This window comes from Myxocyprinus asiaticus, chromosome 8, assembly GCF_019703515.2.
Source record: "Myxocyprinus asiaticus isolate MX2 ecotype Aquarium Trade chromosome 8, UBuf_Myxa_2, whole genome shotgun sequence".
NCBI classification, from domain to species: Eukaryota; Metazoa; Chordata; class Actinopteri; order Cypriniformes; family Catostomidae; genus Myxocyprinus; species Myxocyprinus asiaticus.
The window spans coordinates 27,739,823-27,760,942 of record NC_059351.1 but is presented as its reverse complement, the minus strand read 5'-3'; the positions used below and the strand labels follow the sequence as shown (position 1 = coordinate 27,760,942).

Sequence of the window (21,120 nt, the reverse complement as noted above, 5' to 3'; positions counted from 1 at the left end):
AAGTGAAAAAATACACATATTCAAAAAACACTTATATTTAAGATACATTCTCTTAAAGCAAGTCTAAATACCTTATATGTTGCTTCTCAAGTAAATGTATCTTGTTTTTTTGTTTTGTTTTTATCCCCTTTTCTCCCAATTTGGAATGCCCAATTCCCACTATTTAGCAGGTCCTCGTGGTGGCGTGGTTACTCACCTCAATCCGGGTGGTGGAGGACAAGTCTCAGTTGCCTCCGCTTCTGAGGCAGTCAATCCGCGTATCTTAACATGTGGCTCATTGTGCATGTCACCGCGGAGATGCCGCATGTGGAGGCTCATGCTACTCTCCGCGATCCACGCACAACTTACCACACGCCCAATTGAGAGCGAGAACCACTAATCGCGACCACGAGGTGGTTAACCCATGTGACTCTACCCTCCCTAACAACCGAGCCAATTTGGTTGCTTAGAAGACCTGGCTAGAGTCACTCAGCACACCATGGATTCGAACTCGTGACTCCAGCGGTGGTAGAAATGTATCTTATTTTAAGGATTTTTAGAGAACTTTAAATGGAAAACAAGACAAAAACACTTGATAACAATGCTGTGCTTCTGGGACTGTCAGCTGAGCTTTTAACTCTGTCACTTGTTTAATTCAGCAATTTCCATAGCTCCTGGATCATTTTTTTGTGCCTCTTTAGGGACAGCAGCTCGTATGGCACTAACTTGTTCTTGTAGCTCAGTCAATTCTTTCTTTAATGATCTTACATCTACGTAGTTGATGTTTGCATAAGAGGCAATGAGCATGAATTTCAGATATTTGTTTTCTCATGAGCTCACTTTCACTTGAGGCTCCACCATCTACACCTTGGGAATATGCAGACAGTTTATGAGCCACAGTTCTTGACTTAGGAGGAGCAATACTTTGCTTGTGTACTCCAAAATGAATTCTTATTTGATCATTTTTTGAAGCTTGTTGGTCCACCTCGGTTCTGATAGACACCATCAGCTCTGCGAAAGAAGGTGTGTTGTTCTTTCTTTTTCCAGCTGAAGACTAGCAATTAAGCCATTATCCCAGCATCCACAACAAAACTGCTTTAGTAAGCAGCGGTCACGCTCACTTTCTGCAATGCCACCTCTTCTAACTGTTGGGTTCAGCATAACTTGCAACCGGTGAAGATAGTTGCTCTCCCTAGTTTTACAGAGTAGTCATGAATTTTGCCAGTAGCTCATCTCCATCCTCTACCGATCCGTAAACAGATTCCAACAACTCCAGATACACTGAGGCTGAAGCTTGAGGACAGACATGTTTAATTACATCAGCAGCAGGTGGAAGCAGACTATCTAGGATTTTCCTTGTATGGGACAATTCTAAGATAGAAGGATCATCCAACAGGAAACAAATACTTGTTCTCCAAGTGTCAAAGTCTGGTTTGTTGACTGGGCGAGGACTTTCCCAGAGAAAGGCCTGAGGCATAAGGAGGCATGGTGTGGGGATGTGGCATCATTGGCCCTTACAATGTGCTCAACTACTACTTTCTGTACACTGGGGGGATCTATCATGTCCATGGTATGTGTTGGATGTGGCAACACTGTAACTGCAGGATTACTAGTTTGCCTACCTTAAGGGGTGGTGTTCATCACATCTTCCTTGGGCAGGTTTTTAGGATTCTTTGTGTTTGACTTGGCATTGGGAAAATTTCTGGTGAGGGAGTGGCTATTTTCATTAATACCACTCTTTGTGACAATTGGCCATTGAATGAGCTGATAGTGCTGTCATCATGAGTTTGAGAATCTGCTACATTGGGGCATGCATGATTTTCGCCTGACATTGGTAAGTGTTCAGTGAGAGAGCTGGCTACACTTATCTTCATTAACTCCTGGACTACTTGAAATGATTTTCAACTAACACTAGCGATAGCTTGCAACTTGTCCAAATATCCACTGATGGTGTTGTCGCTAGCCACATGAGGGTAAACACTGCTCAAGGCACGCACTATGAATGAATTATCTGCATTGGAGGTACTGGCAATTCTCATGGGCAGCAGGGGTTTCAACTCATTCATAGCAGAGCTATGTGCAAACTCTACAATAGCCTGAAGATGAAATTCTTAGTTTTGGTCATCAATAAGCAGGTTTCGACTGATGCTTCCATATTTCAGCAGCTATGTTTCTAAATCCTGATCTGACTCTGTCAATGTTATGCCACTAACAATGCCAGTGTTTGTAATGTTTACGTTTTCTCTTTTTACGATTTCCATGTTACTTGTACTCATTTTTCTTTGGCTGTTTCTTTTCTTGTTATTCTTACTTTACTGAGCAATCACTGTTGATGTAGGGCAACCTTTCTCCTGGCTGGCTGTCTCGTTATCTTTTTCTACCTGTAACAGTTGGTATGAATTGTATAAGCTTATGGACCAGGACATTCAGAAGACTAAGTTCAGTTAGGGAGAATGAGACCAGCAACAGCAGTGAACACACTCAGACAGAGGCTTTCATTGAGGTAAGAACCAAGTAATTTATATATAAAAGTAACAGGTATTGTATGTTGTATAAATCACATTGACTGGTACACTGAAGCTCAAAATATCTTAGGTTTTTATGTTCAAGTTCATCCACTTTTTCCCTTATTGTTTCTTCACAGGTTATTTGGATCTTTTCTTTTTAGATTTTGGCAAGGTAAGTTAACGTTTTTCTTCCTTAGAGGTTAGTTTTAAACATCACTTCTTTATACTTTTGGTTTTGAATAAAATATTGATTTGTATTTTTAACCCATTTAAATAATGTATTATGTATGAATTTGTATAAGTTATCTTTTTAAAAGACTGCTAGTATAATTTGACCTTAAGTGCTTTCATTTTTATGAACTGACTAAAAAATCCTTTTTAAACCCACAAAATGAATTGCATATGATAGACATTCACTTGTAACAGATGTACCACAAAAGAAAACATACAAATTAATGTAAACCCACTCTGAAACAAAACCAACCAAGTGAAAATGAAAATAAATGAAAATAGAAAGGTCTTAATTTCAATTGTAGCTTCAACTCTTCGAATACTCAAGATTTTGTCTTTTCAAAGACAGCAGATCAGTCTTAATCAATCCAGATATGATTTTTGTGATTATTAGTACTTCAATTGTCCTTGAATGAAACCATTTCAAGTGAAGGGAAACAAACAAAAATATTGAAATTGTTGCTCACTTTTATCCTACTGACTTGTATTCATCTCATAGAATATAATCCATTGTCAATCTCTGTTTCGCTCCAATACAGAAAATACAAAGAGAATACTTCGTGTGGCTAGCCAGTCCAAACCCCACTCAGAACAACAAGCAGAGCTGGGACAGTTCTCAATCCATGGACACATCAATGCATCAGAACATCTTCATCCAGATCAAAATGGCTCACAGCATCAGAACAACAGGAGGAGGAACACAAAAAAGAAAAAACCTGACCAAGGAAATCTCTATTTGTCACATACACATAGTCAGAACGTGTTCCTTGGATATGGAAAATTCCAAATGCTACACGTTGATAAGGTGATCTTTTTGGTACTTTTTCCCTTTTTTAACTCCATTTCACATTAATGTCTCTTTTTTCATCTGTGATCGATTGCTGGAAAGTTAATTTTCCAGAGCACCACACACACCCACTCCCGCCAGAGTTCACAGAGAGAGTGAGCTCCACGCGATATCACTCCGTAAGGGGTTGCGTAAAATGCCGGATGTTCGGCACCGCTCTAATATCTGCACATTCATTGGCTGTAGATATACAATGCATTTCTATTGGCTGTTCACCTAATCAAGGAAAGCTCATATTTACTACTTTTTTCCTTAGCAACACATACATACACACACACACACACACACACACACACAACCGGTCAAAAGTTTTGAAACACTTGACCAAAATGTTTCTCATGATCTTAAAAATCTTTTGATCTGAAGGCGTATGCTTAAATGTTTGAAATTAGTTTTGTAGACAAAAATATAATTGTGCCACCATATTAATTTATTTCATTATAAATCTAAAATGTAATTAAAAAAATAAAAAAACGTTTTTGAAATTGATGACTTGGACCAAATAATAAAGAAAAGCAGCCAATAAGTACCCAGCATATAGATGGGAACTCCTTCAATACTGTTTAAAAAGCATCCCAGGGTGATAACTCAAGAAGCTGGTTGAGAAAATGTCAAGAGTACATTTCTGAAAATTCTAGGCAAAGGGTGACTACTTTGAAGATGCTAAAATATAACACAGTTTTGATTTATTTTGGATTTTGTTTCATCACAATATAATTCCCATAGTTCCATTTGTTATTCCATAATTTTAATGACTTTACTATTATTCTAAAATGTGAAGAAAAATTATAATAAAGAATGAGTGTTTCAAAACTTTTGACCAGTAGTGTATATTTCTTCTAAATGCCATTTGTCAGTCTTTCACATTATCATTAGGTTAAAATCTTGTACTTTTATATTCCCTTTTACTCTCATTTATTCTCTACCAGCCTCTGGTAACCTGGGTTACACTTGGAACATCCTATCTGCCAATAACCAAGAAAAACAGTGTCCAGGTGTATCTAGGAGAACTTGTGCTGTTTTGAAGGCAAAGCTTGCCACACCAAATATTGATTCAGCTTTTTTTTTTTTTTTTTATGTTTAATGGACTTTGTATGACATTAATTGATAAATGAAAAGTATGTCATTACATTTGAAGACATCCTCACAAATCAAAAATTTTCACATGTGCCTAAAACTGTTGCATAGTACTGTATATACAGTATATACACTATATTGCCAAAAGTATTCGCTCATCTGCCTTTAGACGCATATGAACTTAAGTGACATCCCATTCTTAATCCATAGGGTTTAATATGACGTCGGCCCACCCTTTGCAGCTATAACAGCTTCAACTCTTCTGGGAAGGCTTTCTACAAGGTTTAGGAGTGTGTTTATGGGAATTTTTGACCATTCTTCCAGAAGCGCATTTGTGAGGTCAGACACTGATGTTGGACGAGAAGGCCTGGCTCGCAGTCTTCGCTCCAATTCATCCCAAAGGTGCTCTATCGGGTCAGGACTCTGTGCAGGCCAGTCAAGTTCTTCCACACCAAACTCGCTCATCCATGTCTTTATGGACCTTGCTTTGTGCACTGGTGCGCAGTCATGTTGGAACAGGAAGGGGCCATCCCCAAACTGTTCCCACAAAGTTGGGAGCATGGAATTGTCCAAAATCTCTTGGTATGCTGAAGCATTCAGAGTTCCTTTCACTGGAACTAAGGGGCCAAGCCCAGCTCCTGAAAAACAACCCCACACCATAATCCCCCCTCCACCAAACTTCACAGTTGGCACAATGCAGTCAGACAAGTACCGTTCTCCTGGCAACCGCCAAACCCAGACTCGCCCAGATTGCCAGATGGAGAAGCGTGATTCGTCACTCCAGAGAACGCGTCTCCACTGCTCTAGAGTCCAGTGGCGGCGTGCTTTACACCACTGCATCCGACGCTTTGCATTGCACTTGGTGATGTATGGCTTGGATGCAGCTGCTCGGCCATGGAAACCCATTCCATGAAGCTCTCTACGAACTGTTCTTGAGCTAATCTGAAGGCCACATGAAATTTGGAGTCTGTAGCGATTGACTCTGCAGAAAGTTGGCGACCTCTGCGCACTATCCGCTGACCCCGCTCTGTCATTTTACGTGGCCTACCACTTCGTGGCTGAGTTGCTGTCATTCCCAATCGCTTCCACTTTGTTATAATACCACTGACAGTTGACTGTGGAATATTTAGTAGCGAGGACATTTCATGACTGGACTTGTTGCACAGGTGGCATCCTATCACAGTACCACGCTGGAATTCACTGAGCTCCTGAGAGCGGCCTGTTCTTTCACAAATGTTTGTAGAAGCAGTCTGCATGCCTAGGTGCTTCATTTTATACACCTGTGGCCATGGAAGTGATTGGAACACCTTAATTCAATTATTTGGATGGGTGAGCGAATACTTTTGGCAATATAGTGTGTATATATAAATAAATATATATATATATATATATATATATATATACACACACACACACACACACACACACACACACACACACACACAGTTAATGTCAGAAGTTTACATACACTTAGGTTGAAGTCATTAAAACAAATTTTTTAACCACTCCACATATTTAATACTAGCAAACTATAGTTTTGGCAAATCATTTAGGACATCTACTTTGTGCGTGATAAGTAATTTTTCCAACAATTGTTTACAGATAGATTGTTTCACTTTTAATTGATTACATCACAAATCCAGTGGGTCAGAATTTACATACACTTATTTAACTGTGCCTTTAAGCAGCTTGGAAAATTCCAGAAAATGATGTCAAGCTTTTAGACAATTAGCTTCTGATAGGAGGTGTACTGAATTGGAGGTGTACCTGTGGATGTGTTTTAAGTCCTACCTTCAAACTCAGTGTTTCTTTGCTTGACATCATGGGAAAATCAAAAGAAATCAGCCAAGACCTCAGAAAAAAAAATGTGGATATCCACAAGTCTGGTTCATCCTTGGGAGCAAATTCCAAATGACTGAAGGTACCATGTTCATCTGTACAAATAATAGTATGCAAGTATAAACACCATGGGACCATGCAGCCATCATACCGCTCAGGAAGGAGATGCATTCTGTCTCCTAGAGATGAACGTAGTTTGGTGCAAAAAGTGCACTTCAATCCCAAAACAACAGCAAATGACCTCGTGAAGATGCTGGAGGAAACAGGTAGATAAGTATCTATATCCACAGTAAAACGAGTCCTATATCGACATAACCTGAAAAGGCTGCTCAGCAAGGAAGAAGCCACTGCTCCAAAACCACATAAAAAAGCCAGACTACAGTTTGCAAGTGCACATGGGGACAAGATCTTACTTTTTGGAGAAATGTCCTCTGGTCTCATCAAACAAAATCTGTTTGGCCATAATGACCATCGTTATGTTTGGAGGAAAAAGGGTGAGGCTTGCAAGCCAAAGAACACCATCCCAAACGTGAAGCATGCATCATGATGTGGGGGTGCTTTGCTGCAGGAGGAACTGGTGCACTTCACAAAATAGATAGAATCATATGGAAGGAAAATTATGTGGATATACTGAAGCAACATCTCACAACATCAGCCAGGAAGTTAAAACTTGGTCTCAAATGGGTCTTCCAAATGGACAATGACCCCAAGCATACCTCCAAATTTGTGGCAAAATGGCTTAAATGGAGACTTTTGAACCCATCTGGTAGGGACTATATATTTTTTACATCAGTCCATAAGATTTATTCTAGAATAGATTTTTTTTTATTTTTACATCCAAGTCCCTCATTTCATCTGTTGTTGACTGCTCAGTTGGAAACATTTTAGTCTCACATCATGCCCTGGTGAGTTTAGAGGTGTTGCCACATATGGAGAAAAATAAATCATATAGTTGGCGCTTTAATGTATCCCTTTTGCTAAATCCTGATTTCCAACAAAATGTTAAAGGCAGAAATCAATGTTTGTATGGAGACAAACTGGTCCTCAGTATCCTCTGTGGGCGTGGCTTGGGAGGCACTTAAGGCAGTTCTTAGGGGTCGGATCATACAGTATGCCTAATTCATAAAAAAATCCAAATCACGAGAACTTGGAGTTGGAAGGGAATATTAAAATTGCCGAGGCAGAGCTGAAGTGCCGAATGTCGTCTGATGGCCTCAGAGAATTGACCCGATTGAAATACAGATGTAATACAATTTTGTCACGGAAGGCTGAGTTTTGGCTATTCAGGGCAAGACAGTCATACTTTGAGTTGGGGGACAAAGCAGGGAAGCTTTTGGCTAGATATATAAAGCAGAGAGAGACTTTTTCTACCATTCTCTCAGTGAAATCTGCTGGTCATTAAATTTTTACCTCAGCCATTGATATTAATAAGGCTTTTAAAAGAATTCTATCTTGATCTCTATAGTTCCACGTCTTCATCTACTGATGAAGATATTAGAAACTTTGTGGAACCATTAGAACTCCCTAAACTGACGGGGGTCTGGGTAGCTTAGTGGTAAAGACGCTGGCTACCACCCCTGGAGTTCGCTAGCTCACTAGTTTGAATCCAAGGGCGTGCTGAGTGACTCCAGCCAGGTCTCCTAAGCAATCAATGGGCCCGGTTGCTAGGGAGGGTAGAGTCACATGGGGTAACCTCCTCGTGGTCGCTATAATGTGGTTTGTTCTCGGTGGGGCGCGTGGATGCCGCGGTGGATGGCGTGAAGCCTCCACATGTGCTATCTCCATGGCAACGTGCTCAACAAGCCACGTGATAAGATGCGTGGGTTTACGGTCTCAGACGCAGAGGCAGCTGGAATTCGTCCGCCACCCGGACTGAGGCGATTCACTACACAACCATGAGGACTTAAAAGAGCATTGGGAACTGGGCATTCCAAATTAGGTAAAAAAAAATAAAAAATCCCTAAACTGACGTCTGAGCAAAAAATTCTCTTGATTCTGAGATAACCTTGGAGGAGCTTGGCGAGGTAATTAAGGCCTTGCCTACAGGCAAGGCTCTGGGGCCAGATGGCTTTGCCGCTGAATTTTTTAGATCTTATGCTACAGAATTGGCTCCAATTTGCTAGAAGTTTATACAGAATCATTAAAGAATGGAAAGCTTCCGCCAACCATGATACAAGCCCGGATCAGTCTGATTCTTAAAAAGGACAAAGATCCAAGAGAGTGTAAGAGTTACCATCCAATTTCCCTGATCCAACTAGACGTTAAAATAGTTCCAAATTTTGGCTAATCGATTAAGTTATGACATACATATAGATCAGGTGGGGTTTATTTGGGACTGCAGCTCTTCTGATAACATTAGGACTCCGGTCGCGGCCATCTCACTTGTGGCGGGAGGTGTGACGCATAAGCTTCTGCTTTACGCAGATGATATTTTATTATTCGTCTCTGACCCTTCTAGATCTATGCCTTGCCTCCACAGAATTATTCATTCCTTTTCTAAGTTCTCAGGATACAGAGTCAATTGGTCTAAATCCAAAGCTTTGGCTCTGACTTGCTTAAGTATAACTTGCTTAGCTGGGAAAACCTTAAGTTTAAAAATGTCTGTTTAGTTTATAAAATTATGTATGGTTTAGCTCCTCCTCCTCTGGCTGATTTTATTCATTTTAAGTCTATTGAAAACAGAGTAACTAGATGTGCAGCTAGAACGGACTGCATAATTCCACATAGGAAAACTTCATTTGGTCAAGCTGTTTTTTCATTCAGAGCAACACATCAGTGGAATTCCATACCACAATCAATTAGAGAATGCACATTGTTTAACTCATTTAAGTATAATTTAAAAAAATGGCTTCTTCATAATCAACAATGTGAACATTAATGTTGCTCCCTCTATTATTACTATTAATAATTTTATTACTATTATTATTATTATTTAACCCATAACAATACTTTGTCTTTTTTCTCTCTCTTTTTATATATATGTATATATATTGTCTTTTTGTATAATATGTTTAATTATATTTTACAGAGTTGTTTACAAGTTCTGGTTCTATTATTGTTGTTATTGTTTTTCTCTCATTTCTTTTCTTTTCTCTAGTTTTAGGTCTAATAACATCTGGCAAAGGGACTACCAATGAAAACTAGCCTTCGGGTAATTTGGGTACATTTACATTCATGAATGTTGATTAATGTACACTTTCAGTGGTCCAAACAGGGCATTAAGTATTTGGGTATTTTATTCCCAGCAATTTTGTGTGATTTAGAGTTAATTTTGACCCTTTAATAAAAAGGTTTGAGCGATGTGGGCAGGATGGCTTCATTACATTTATCGATGATTGGGAAGGTTAATGTTATTCAAATTAATTGTATTCCAAAATTCAACTACCTGCTACAGTCTCTCCCTATAGATGTCCCCCTCTCTTATTTCAAGCAATTTGATAACATAGCGAAGTCCTTCATTTGAAATGGGAAACGTCCCAGATTACATTTCAGTAAGCTGCATAGGCCGACTGACAAAGGTGGGCTAGGCCTACCCAATATTTTGTTTTATTATTATGCATTTGGTCTCAGACATTTGGCTCATTGGTTGCTTGCCCCCATTTCACCATTGCAAAGCCTTTCTATCAAACTAACCGGAGAAGTTAAATTACACCCCATTATTTCACATTTGCACTCAGTATGGACAAAAGTGTCCAGAGTGTTTAATTGAGACATTTATTTAAATGTTGCCTCGAGCTCATGGCTGAACCCCAAATTATGTATTAATAAGTCCCCTTTCTGCTGGTCAGAGTGGATTGTGAGGGGGATTACTACACTTGATGACCTATATTAGAGCGGAGTGTTGAGATCCTTTGAAAATTTGGTTCAACATATTGGGATTCCCAGATCTCAGTTCTTTAGATAATTAAAGCTGTGCCACCTGCTCTGTACTATTTTTGGGAATAGCATACACCCTGCTAAAGCGGCAGATACTCTGGGAGTGGTGATTACTGCTTTTGGAAAAGGTCATGAGGCATCAGTGTATTACTCCCTGCTAATTCAGAGTCTGGGGGACGGAGCTTCAACTTCTCTCAAGAGATTATGGAAGAAAGATTTAAACTTGGTATTGGAGGAGTGAAAGTGGGCTAGGATTCTAAAAAACGTCAAGTCTGCATCTAGAGACGCAAGGGTGCGCCTTATACAATTCAAGATTTTACATAGATTCTATTGGAACCCCTCTAGATTGTATAGGCTTGGTCTTAGACACACCCACCTGCTGGCGATGCCATTCAGAGGATGGAGACATAACCCATGTCTTTTGGGGGGGGGTGTTAAGATCCAGGAGTTTTGGCTGAAGGTTCAGAGTTTTGTGTGTGATGTATTGGGAACTCAGGTTTCATTTTGCCCCAGACTCTGTATTTTGGGTGATGGGGCGGTCATCGATATTGAGAAGACACAAAGAGTTGGGTCCTAACCAGTGTCATGATCGCCAGACAGATACTTTTAAGGGATGGAGGTCGGCTGGAGCGCCTTCATTTCAGGAGTTATATTTAATGTGTTATAGCATTACTAAAGTTCAAATAATATGGAAGCAGATCATGTAAATAACTACAAACTCCGAAACTGGCATTTCTCTGTGCAGTCAGCACCTCTTCTATGAGTTGCGCGAATGTCCCGATCTAAGGGGGAGAGATTCAAACTGCACCCGGCTGAGGCACACTCTGTCGCGGGGACGCTCATCCCTCAATGAATAGTTGACCCAAAAATGAAAATTTGCTGATAATTTACTCACCCTCAGGCCATCCAAGATATATCGGAGTTTCTTTCTTCATCAAAACAGAATAAGATTTTTAGGATTTCATTTCAGGCCTCATCCTTTAAACAATGCAAGTGAATATACTAAATTTTTTGACAGTCCAAAATGCATATTTAGGGTGCATCAAAATAATCCACACGACTCCAGTCGACAAATAAAGTTCTTCTGAACCCAAACGATTGATAATTTTTAGAAACAAAACAATACTTATATACTTTTTAACTACAAATGTTCACTTTCGTACGTGTGTACTCTGTGACGCGTGCTCATAAGAGGGATGACGTAAGCTCGTTGGTAAGGTCACGCGGAGGAGGAGGCAGGAAGCACGTCATTGTTTACAAGAGGAGCAGCGCTGTACAAAAGTTCAAATGTCTTTGCTGTAGATTTGTATTTGTATAAGTGTATTGTTCAAAATGGTCGACTGGCATGTATCCTGGATGCTTCAACCTTCAGAAACCCCAAAGAAAATGCACGCCAAGAAAAATATTCACTTTTCATTGATTGCCTATACATGATCATGAGCGATTGAAGCTCTGGCTTATCGCGCTGAACCTGGATATCAGTACACCCCTACATTCTCTCAAATATTGGAGGGTGTGCAGTGAACATTTTACCTCTGAGGGTTTCAGACCATCGAAAGAAACAAAGGGTCGATATCTGAATTCATCGGTTGCGCCCATGCTGTTTTTCCAGCGTACTCCGGTATGTGTGAAAACTTTGTCATTGTCACGCCTCCCTCGGGCTCTGCATCTCCCTCGGGCTCTGCATCTCCCGATTTCTAATTCACCACACCTGCACTCAATTCACTCGCTAATCACTGCCTAAATAACTCATCTTCATGCCACTTCACTGTCAAGTCTCACACAAAGGACTCGCAGTGTTTGTTTACCTGTCTGTATTTGCTCTTGATCTTCATCGATATCTGTTTAGTGCTTACACTGCTGTTTTGCCTGTAAGTATTGTTTTGTATTAGTATTGACGGCTCACGACTTATTGAATCATAATATGTCACTGTGCATTTCTTATTGTGAAGAAATTTGTCAATACGCAGCTTTATGAATGAGAGAGTTTGTTTTTTTGTGAGTTAAAGATGGACTGAAGTGAAAAGATAGGTGAGAGGGGTAGTCTTCACCCCATTATACACTGCAACAAAATTTTTTGATTTGTTTTTGTTTTAGTTTGTTTTCCAATATAAATATCTAAAAATCCTTTAAAACAACTTACATTCTCTTTAGCAGCTATACTGCAGAAGAAAAAATTGTTATCTGAGAACGTTGAATATAATATTAAAAATACAAATATTTTAAAATATCTAAAATCCTTAAAAAAAAAAAAAAAAAATGCATTCACCTGAGAAGCTGCATATAAGATATTTAGACTTGCTTTTAGAGAATAGATCTTGAATATAAGTATATTTTGTCTTTACTGCACTCGCAGAAGTATAACCAAGTGAAAAAATACACTTATATACAAAATAAACTTATATTTAAGATACATTCTCTAAAGTCTAAATCTTGAATACAAGCAAAAATTAAATAATATTAAAGCAATAACTATGTGCAATACAGTTTAGTCTTTTTTATATTTATCCAACACTTCCAACCTCTTCTGCCATTTCATTCCTCTGAGAGAGAAAAAAAAAAAACAAAAACATTTGCACTGTACATAAGATTTGTATTTTTTTTTTCAGAATCAGAATCAGTTTTATTGGCAAGTATGCTTACGCATACAAGGATTTTGTCTTGGTGACAGGAGCTTCCAGTGTACAACAATACAAAAACAATACAAAAACAGCAGCAAGACATAGACAATAAATAAAATAAAAAAAAATAGTTATACACATGTACATACACACAGACACACACATACATAAATACACACATACGTAGTGCAATCTAATACAAATTTGTTATCTGTTATGTACAGTGCAAATACAAATCTGTTATGTACAGTGCAAATGTTTTGTTTTTGTTTTTTCTTCAGAGGAATGAAATGGCAGAAGAGGTGGATGTGTTGGATAAATATAAAAAAGACTGAAATGTGTATTGCACATAGTTATTGCTCAATGGGGCAATTTAACTGTTCATAAGATGGACAGCCTGAGGGAAAAAACTGTTCCTGTGCCTGACGGTTCTGGTGCTCAGAGCTCTGAAGCGTAAGCCAGAAAGCAACAGTGTATATTATATTTGTCTACAAAACTAATTTTAAACATTTAAGCATACGCCTTCAGATCAAAAGATTTTTTAAGATCATGAGAAACATTTCAGTCAAGTGTTTCAAAACTTTTGACCAGTAGTGTATACAGTATATTTATATTAATTAAATACAAAAATCAAACACCAACACCAATTACGCTCTTTAATGACTCATGTAGATGTAGTTATGTAGAAATGTGTCTCTCACCATCTCTGTGCTCATGGCGTCTCTCCTGCAGCATGGGACTCCGGTCTCTTTCTCCTCTGCCCCTCTCTCTGCCATGTGAGCAGTTCCGGATGCTGGGGCTGGATCTGCGGGAAGCAAGGCTCAGGGAGGGCTCTCTCTGGGGGGTGAGTGGAGACCGGGAGTGGTGGGATGTCTGAGTAGGAGGGGGCGAAGTTGAGGAGGGAGGTGGAAGGTCTCGCAGATAAAGGGGAGAGACAGAACCACGTCTGCGACAAGGGGAAGGGGTGTTTCTCTGGGTGGAGGAGCCAGAGTGTGAGGAGGGGGAGTGATGCTGTCGGGAGTGAGGAGAAGGGCTGCGGCGGTGACGGGGTGGAGTTCTAGACCTGAGACAGGAAAATATGTAATAATGTATGAAGATGGATTGATTATTTTTAAATCATTGTACAGCAGTTGAGGCTAGATTTTAATTTCTATTTCAGGTACTAATCCTTGGAAGCAATAGTTTTAAACTATTTTACTTGTTAGTGTACAAGTGACTCCAATAAGACCCATTCTTATTGGAGTCATATGAGTCATTTCCATTAAGGGCTCTAATTCCGTGACCGTGCTAGGCGCACAGTCCGCAACGCCTTATCTACTTTTCGTAAGAGCACTAATTCTAAGGGCAATTTTCGTGCCAGCGCAAAGTGCAGCTGGGCGTGGGTTTGTGCAATCTGTGAGTGTACTGTGTTAATGAAGTGGAGCAAAGAGCAATTTTCTATTTTCCTGAGAAATAGGTCTATGACGTTTCAGAAGCACCTCTATTCTCAGCCCAAATTCTAAACTCAGTTCCTATATTTGCAGTTTGGAGATTCCACCAGCAGGTGGTAATAAAGTTCATGTCCAAACTCTGAAAATATAGTAAAACATTAAATTATGTCCCTGACAATTACTGTTGTAGCCATTACATGCAACAAAAATTTGAGATTTTAATTAAATTTTCTGGAGGTCATGGTTTATTTTTCAATTATAATTATTGTGTTTATATTTACAATTGTATTTATGACCTAATTTGCAATGGTATTTTTCCACCTGTTGTTATGAAGTGATTTTTAAGTCACTGCAAAGGGAGGCCGGTAGAAGAAGTTGGAGAGGATAAAATGTTTGGATTTGGGTAAGTGCATATGCAATTTTTTTCACCACTTTATTTTTTTAATAAATTATTTTAAAATGAATGAAAATAAATTACATTGTTTGACTAGTTTGAAATGTAATTTGAATTAGGAAATATTTTTGATTTAAAAGTTTTTCTAGTTTTGATAAATTAATTTAATTTTCAAAGAAAAATCGACTTGAAGTGATGTGGTGCAAAAAACAAAACAAATATCCCTCGATTCAAAGCCTAACCTGGAAGGCTGTTACAATCACTGTTAATACTATCCATGATTTGTGTCTCAGTAGATCAATTGTAGTAAAAATACTTACATTCTCTCTGATTTAACGGAGCCTACATTCAAGTCCTGGCGAGAACCACATTTTAAAATATGCCAGACATTCAACAAGGACACAATTAATGCACAAAAGAACGCAAGTCCATATTTCTATTCTTCTAATTCATTGCATACAGTCCATTATACTACCAAATTCTTATGAATGAGCTGTCTTTGTTTATATTGCTGGCGCTTGACAGGGAATGGACTATATAATAGGATGCAAAGGCCTGATTCACACATACTCCGTGAGTGGGGCGTGAGCGAAGTATCAGCGGGGCATGAGCAATGCAGTCACGTTTGGCTTTCACATTGGCCGCATTTCTTCTGCAAGACAGAGCTGCGGCTGTGCACAGTTAGTTAGTTAGTGATTTTTACGCCATGCCAGCTTCCATGGCTATTTTCCGGCTGTGCACAGAAAAGTTTTCTCTGGGTTCCTACAGCAAATATTTTCTTTAAAGCCATAAATTATAATTTAAAAACTAGTTTAATCTCTAGGAGACAGAATGTGTCTGCTTTCTGAGTGGTACGATGGCTGCGTGGTCCCATGGCGTTTATACTTGCGTACTTTTGTTTGTACAGATGAATGTGGTACCTTCAGGCATTTGGAAATTGCTCCCAAGGATGAACCAGACTTGTGGAGGTCCACAATTTTTTTTTCTAAGGTCTTGATTTTCAAGCAAATGTTGTCAAGCAAAGAGGCACTGAGCTTGAAGGTAGGCCTTAAAATACATCCATAGGTACACCTCCTATCAGAAGCTAATTGGCTAACTTTCTAAAGACGACATAATTTTCTGGAATTTTCCAAGCTGCGTAAAGGTGCAGTTAATTTGGTGTATGTAAACTTCTGACCCACTGGAATTGTGATATAGTCAATTAAAAGTGAAACAATCTGTCTGTAAACAATTGTTGGAAACATTACTTGTGCCATGCACAAAGTAGTTGTCCTAAATCTGTGAAGTGGTTAAAAAATTAAGTTTAAATTCTTCAGTCTAAGTGTATGCAAACCTCTGATTTCAACTGTACATAGACCCCCAACCCATGCTCAATCATCTGCATTCAGTCAGAGAACAGAAACTGTTGTGTGTCCCTGTGTCGAGTTTCCATCCTGCCCGACAGCCCATCAATTATTAAATAAGTAAAAATGTAAAAAATAACTGCATTTCTTTGTTAAAACACATGACAAAACGGCATTAGGAAGACTATTTTTTATGACATGAAGGCATGACATGCATAACAGTAAATTGAAGCATTAACTTACTGCACAAAACTGCAGAAGCTACTGCTTCCCACACATTTTCCTTGCTAATAAATCCTTGTATAATAAATGTTGAGAGTTGTACAGCCTTTTGTAATTCTCAACCTCCACAATCAGTCAGCTATTGTCCATTGTTGTGGCCTTGAAAATCCGAATGAGGTAAATGGTTGCTTCAATGACAACGGCGGGCAGTCACATGCACTTGTTCGTGTTTATCAGCACACTTGGTCGTGACTGGTTAATGTTGTATAGCCTAAACTATATCCCTACATATACATACACAGTCAAAAGTCCTGCAGTTTATTTATTCTTTCCTTTATTTAGTTATTTTTGGTTTGTTTGTATGCCGTGTCTGGAACGCTTCTGGGACACTACACCAGGTGGCTCCCACTTGCAATGTGAAGGCTGTAATCTGTTAATATGGGCGCTGAAATTAAATACACTGCTCAAGCCCCGCTCGCAGAGTACATGTGAATCTGGCCTAACTGTGCAATAACAACAGAAGAACCTTATAATTATATTGCACTTGTCTCAACCCATTAGCACTTTAAGTGTGCAATTTCGCAGTCTTAGCGCATGCTTGCACAAAAATACCAAAACGTAATGGCCATGCCCACTGATTTTGTGCACACAAAGTATGGCGTTGTGCTTAGCGCTCTTAAAATAGGGACCGAAAGCCTGATTTATACTTTGGAAGAAGCCAAACATTTATTCTCCTGGACGAACTAAAGCACTCTAGCTAATGAAATAGGCAATTAAACTATGCACAGCATTGTTTTAAAATTTGTTTGTTGAGGGTGATGTCACTGTGGGTCAGTGCATTTAGCGCTGCATCGCATGCATTTTTACACTTGTCACTGAGCCCCTTCCACTTTAGGTGACAAGTTATCTGATCTGACTCATCTGAAACGCAATCTTTCTCCACGGATTTGTCGTGGCCACGCCGTCTTTGTGGAGTTTGTGTTGAATAACAACAACAAAAAATTGTGTACTTCTGCAAAATATCTGAGAGGGGCTTCAAAGTTATCCTTTTTACTTACAGTAACCTAGGTGGCTTGCGTGATTGTAGATTAAAAAAACGTCATGCCCAAACCACACCCACAAAGTTTTAACCAATCATCAACACTCTTCAACCAGCAGAGTTCTACTTTGTCAAGAATTTCAAAGATGTGTGTGAACAGGAGAACTATCACCAAACGAACACATTGGCAGAACAGAAACGTCACTTCATTTCGTCATCATTTGTAGGCGAACTAAGTGAACCCTGTTTGCCCAGTAAGTATAAATTAGACTTAAAGGAATATTTCGGGTTCGTGGCATAATATTGATCACCACAAAAATTTATTTTTACTTGCCAGTACCAGTGAGGCACTTACAATGGAAGTGAATGGAAGCCAACCTGTAAACGTTAAAATATTTCAAAAGTATAGCCACAAGACAGAAACAATATGCGTGTAAACATGATTTTAGCGTGATAAAAATCGCTTAAATTTTCTGTGTAAAGTTATAGCCAATTTTACAACAACGTTGCCTTGACAATATAATGTCAACAAACCCTAAAATGACTGTAAAAATGACCATTTAAACAACTTTACAGCTCAAAAATACATGAGTTTTAACAGAAGAATTAATGCAAGTGCTTTTATAAAATGATAAGATTCACATTTCGGGCTCAAATGCTATCAATTGTAATGAACCTGGAATATTCCTTTAAGTCTTTCTGCCACTGCAGCAAAAGTGCAGTTTTTCTCACCTCTGCTGTGAGGCTTGTTTATAGGAAGTGGGTTTCGGAGATGATGACTTCCTTTTGGCTGGAGGTGATGCTTCCCTGGAAGGCGGGGAAATGTTTCTAGAACGTTCCTCTGATGTTATTGAGCGTTTGGCTTTATGTGAACTATCTGACCGGTCTCTGCAATTAAGCAAAGGTCAGAGATTAGCTGTAACATGTTTTACTATATTTAAAATGAATAATCAAGCTTTGGTAACACAAATAAAAATAAATAAATAAATAAAAAATATCTGGACCACCACTAACTTTCTTAAACACAATACGTTATGATACTAGTAAGTTGTGTGGGTTTCTTATGATGGTGACCCATACCTTCGCTTTTCTTTTTTCTCTTTGTGTTTCTCTGTATCACGTCCTCTCTCTTTGCCCTCTTCAAGTTTGTCCTCAGATTTTTCCTTGTTTTTGTGTTTATTTTTGTGTTTCTTCCCGATTACTGGGTTCTGTGCAGGGACAGGTGGAGAAGGACTGGGCGTCCGTGGCCCTTTCCTTATGCCATGGCCACTCTTAGATGATCTGGTGAAAAATTAGATGACAATCAAGTATTTAACTTGTGTATTAAAATTCAATATAATATTTCAGCAGACCTGTGAAAATTTCCAATGCAAAACAACAGTAAACAGTTTTGAGGTATAACTTCAACTTGAGTGCAGTTTATTTGACAGAACCAGATCATTTTCCTAACCTGTTGTCTGTCTCCTCTGCCCTGGTCTGGTCAGACACTGGAGAGGAGATAACTGAGGAAGTGGAAAACTTCTCTTTCTTGCTAGAGTTTCCACCCTTCCCAGCAGCTTTATGTTTGGGTGATCCGCTGGACTTACGGGACGAGGGTGACCCTTTAGAACTGGTGTGCGCAGGAGAAGCCTAAAACAAACACCATGACAACAAAATAAAACTACAAAAAAATAATAGTCCTTAAAAGGCTACATAATTGTACATTTTGCATAAATCGAGACTCATATTCAGAGGCAGATTATTTTCCTACCCTGTCCTTAGAAGTACTACTGGTTTTGGAGACTGGTTCCTGTTGAGAATACATGCCATTAATCTCTGTGTTAACAAATTCAGTACATCAACTCACATTAGCTTTCTTTAGATGGCGTAATTGCAGTTTCTTGAGGTCCTGCTAAATGCAAGTGTGCGCTGTACCTCTTTCTTGATGATGATATCCTCTCGTTTGTCCATGTTCTCCAGCTCCAGCTTCATCAGCTCCCGCTGAATCTTTTGCCTCTTCATCTCAAGAGATAACTCGTAATCGTAATCACCGTTATCTGAATCTACTAAAATCAATGACAAATATAACTACTGAAATAGCATGGGACTAGGAGACAACAAAGCAAGCTTTGTGATCAGAGAAATTTGTCTTCTAATCAGGTATATCAACTTTGTAAGGATTTTGGAGAATGTTTTACCTTCACGACTGGCCTCCCACTCTGCTATGTCCTCCTCACTAGCTGGTGTGCGCTCCTTTGTGATTTTGATATCCTCTTTCTCTCTGTGTCTGCCTCGGGATGAATCTCGCTGCTAATGAGACACGTAACTTTGTTCAAATATGTCATTTTTTTCATCAATGTTAAAGAATTTACCAAGAAGTTCTCCAAAGAGTTCCTAGCTACAAGTTTTGGCTTAAAACCTATTTACAAAATGCTAAGAGCAAGTTTTACTAAGGAATAGTTGGGAATCTTAATTTAAGAAGGTGGAGTTGACCTCTTTGCTGTGGATGACGTCACACTATGTGAGTGAGCTTTCTTAAATAGCCCAAAGTGATTGGTATACAGGGAACCGCTATTTGTCCACAAATTCATTAGACAGCAGGAAGCAAGCCTAATATATATATATATATATATATATATATATATATATATATATATATATATATATATATATATATACAGGTGCATCTCAATAAATTAGAATGTCGTGGAAAAGTTCATTTATTTCAGTAATTCAACTCAAATTGTGAAACTCGTGTATTAAATATATTCAATGCACACAGACTGAAGTAGTTTAAGTCTTTGGTTCTTTTAATTGTGATGATTTTGGCTCACATTTAACAAAAACCCACCAATTCACTATCTCAAAAAATTAGAATACATCATAAGACCAATAAAAAAAAACATTTTTAGTGAATTGTTGGCCTTCTGGAAAGTATGATCATTTACTGTATATGTACTCAGTACTTGGTAGGGGCTCCTTTTGCTTTAATTACTGCCTCAATTCGGCGTGGCATGGAGGTGATCAGTTTGTGGCACTGCTGAGGTGGTATGGAAGCCCAGGTTTCTTTGACAGTGGCCTTCAGCTCATCTGCATTTTTTGGTCTCTTGTTTCTCATTTTCCTCTTGACAATACCCCATAGATTCTCTATGGGGTTCAGGTCTGGTGAGTTTGCTGGCCAGTCAAGCACACCAACACCATGGTCATTTAACCAACTTTTGGTGCTTTTGGCAGTGTGGGCAGGTGCCAAATCCTGCTGGAAAATGAAATCAGCATCTTTAAAAAGCTGGTCAGCAGAAGGAAGCCTGAAGTGCTCCAAAATTTCTTGGTAAACGGGTGCAGTGACTTTGGTTTTCAAAAAACACAATGGACCAACACCAGCAGATGACATTGCACCCCAAATCATCACAGACTGTGGAAACTTAACACTGGACTTCAAGCAACTTGGGCTATGAGCTTCTCCACCCTTCCTCCAGACTCTAGGACCTTGGTTTCCAAATGAAATACAAAACTTGCTCTCATCTGAAAAGAGGACTTTGGACCACTGGGCAACAATCCAGTTCTTCTTCTCCTTAGCCCAGGTAAGACGCCTCTGACGTTGTCTGTGGTTCAGGAGTGGCTTGACAAGAGGAATACGACAACTGTAGCCAAATTTCTCGACATGTTTGTATGTGGTGGCTCTTGATGCCTTGACCCCAGCCTCAGTCCATTCCTTGTGAAATTCACCCAAATTCTT

General features: G+C 39.0%; 1 protein-coding gene across 5 annotated transcripts in view; it reads right to left on the bottom strand.

The window, feature by feature from the left end:
- LOC127444902 (zinc finger CCCH domain-containing protein 13-like) overlaps positions 1-21,120 on the bottom strand; it is a 94,424-nt gene that overhangs the window by 49,290 nt on the left and 24,014 nt on the right. For 3 of the 5 annotated variants that reach the window (XM_051704532.1, XM_051704534.1, XM_051704536.1), the window contains 7 exons: positions 19,583-19,694; positions 19,320-19,450; positions 19,156-19,194; positions 18,856-19,034; positions 18,486-18,686; positions 18,138-18,293; positions 13,679-14,040 (listed from right to left, as the gene is read on the bottom strand). In XM_051704532.1, coding sequence (XP_051560492.1) covers positions 13,679-14,040; positions 18,138-18,293; positions 18,486-18,686; positions 18,856-19,034; positions 19,156-19,194; positions 19,320-19,450; positions 19,583-19,694 — 1,180 coding nt within the window. The remainder of the gene's footprint in view (positions 1-13,678; positions 14,041-18,137; positions 18,294-18,485; positions 18,687-18,855; positions 19,035-19,155; positions 19,195-19,319; positions 19,451-19,582; positions 19,695-21,120) is intronic. The other 2 variants (XM_051704533.1, XM_051704535.1) reach the window with 1 other exon arrangement.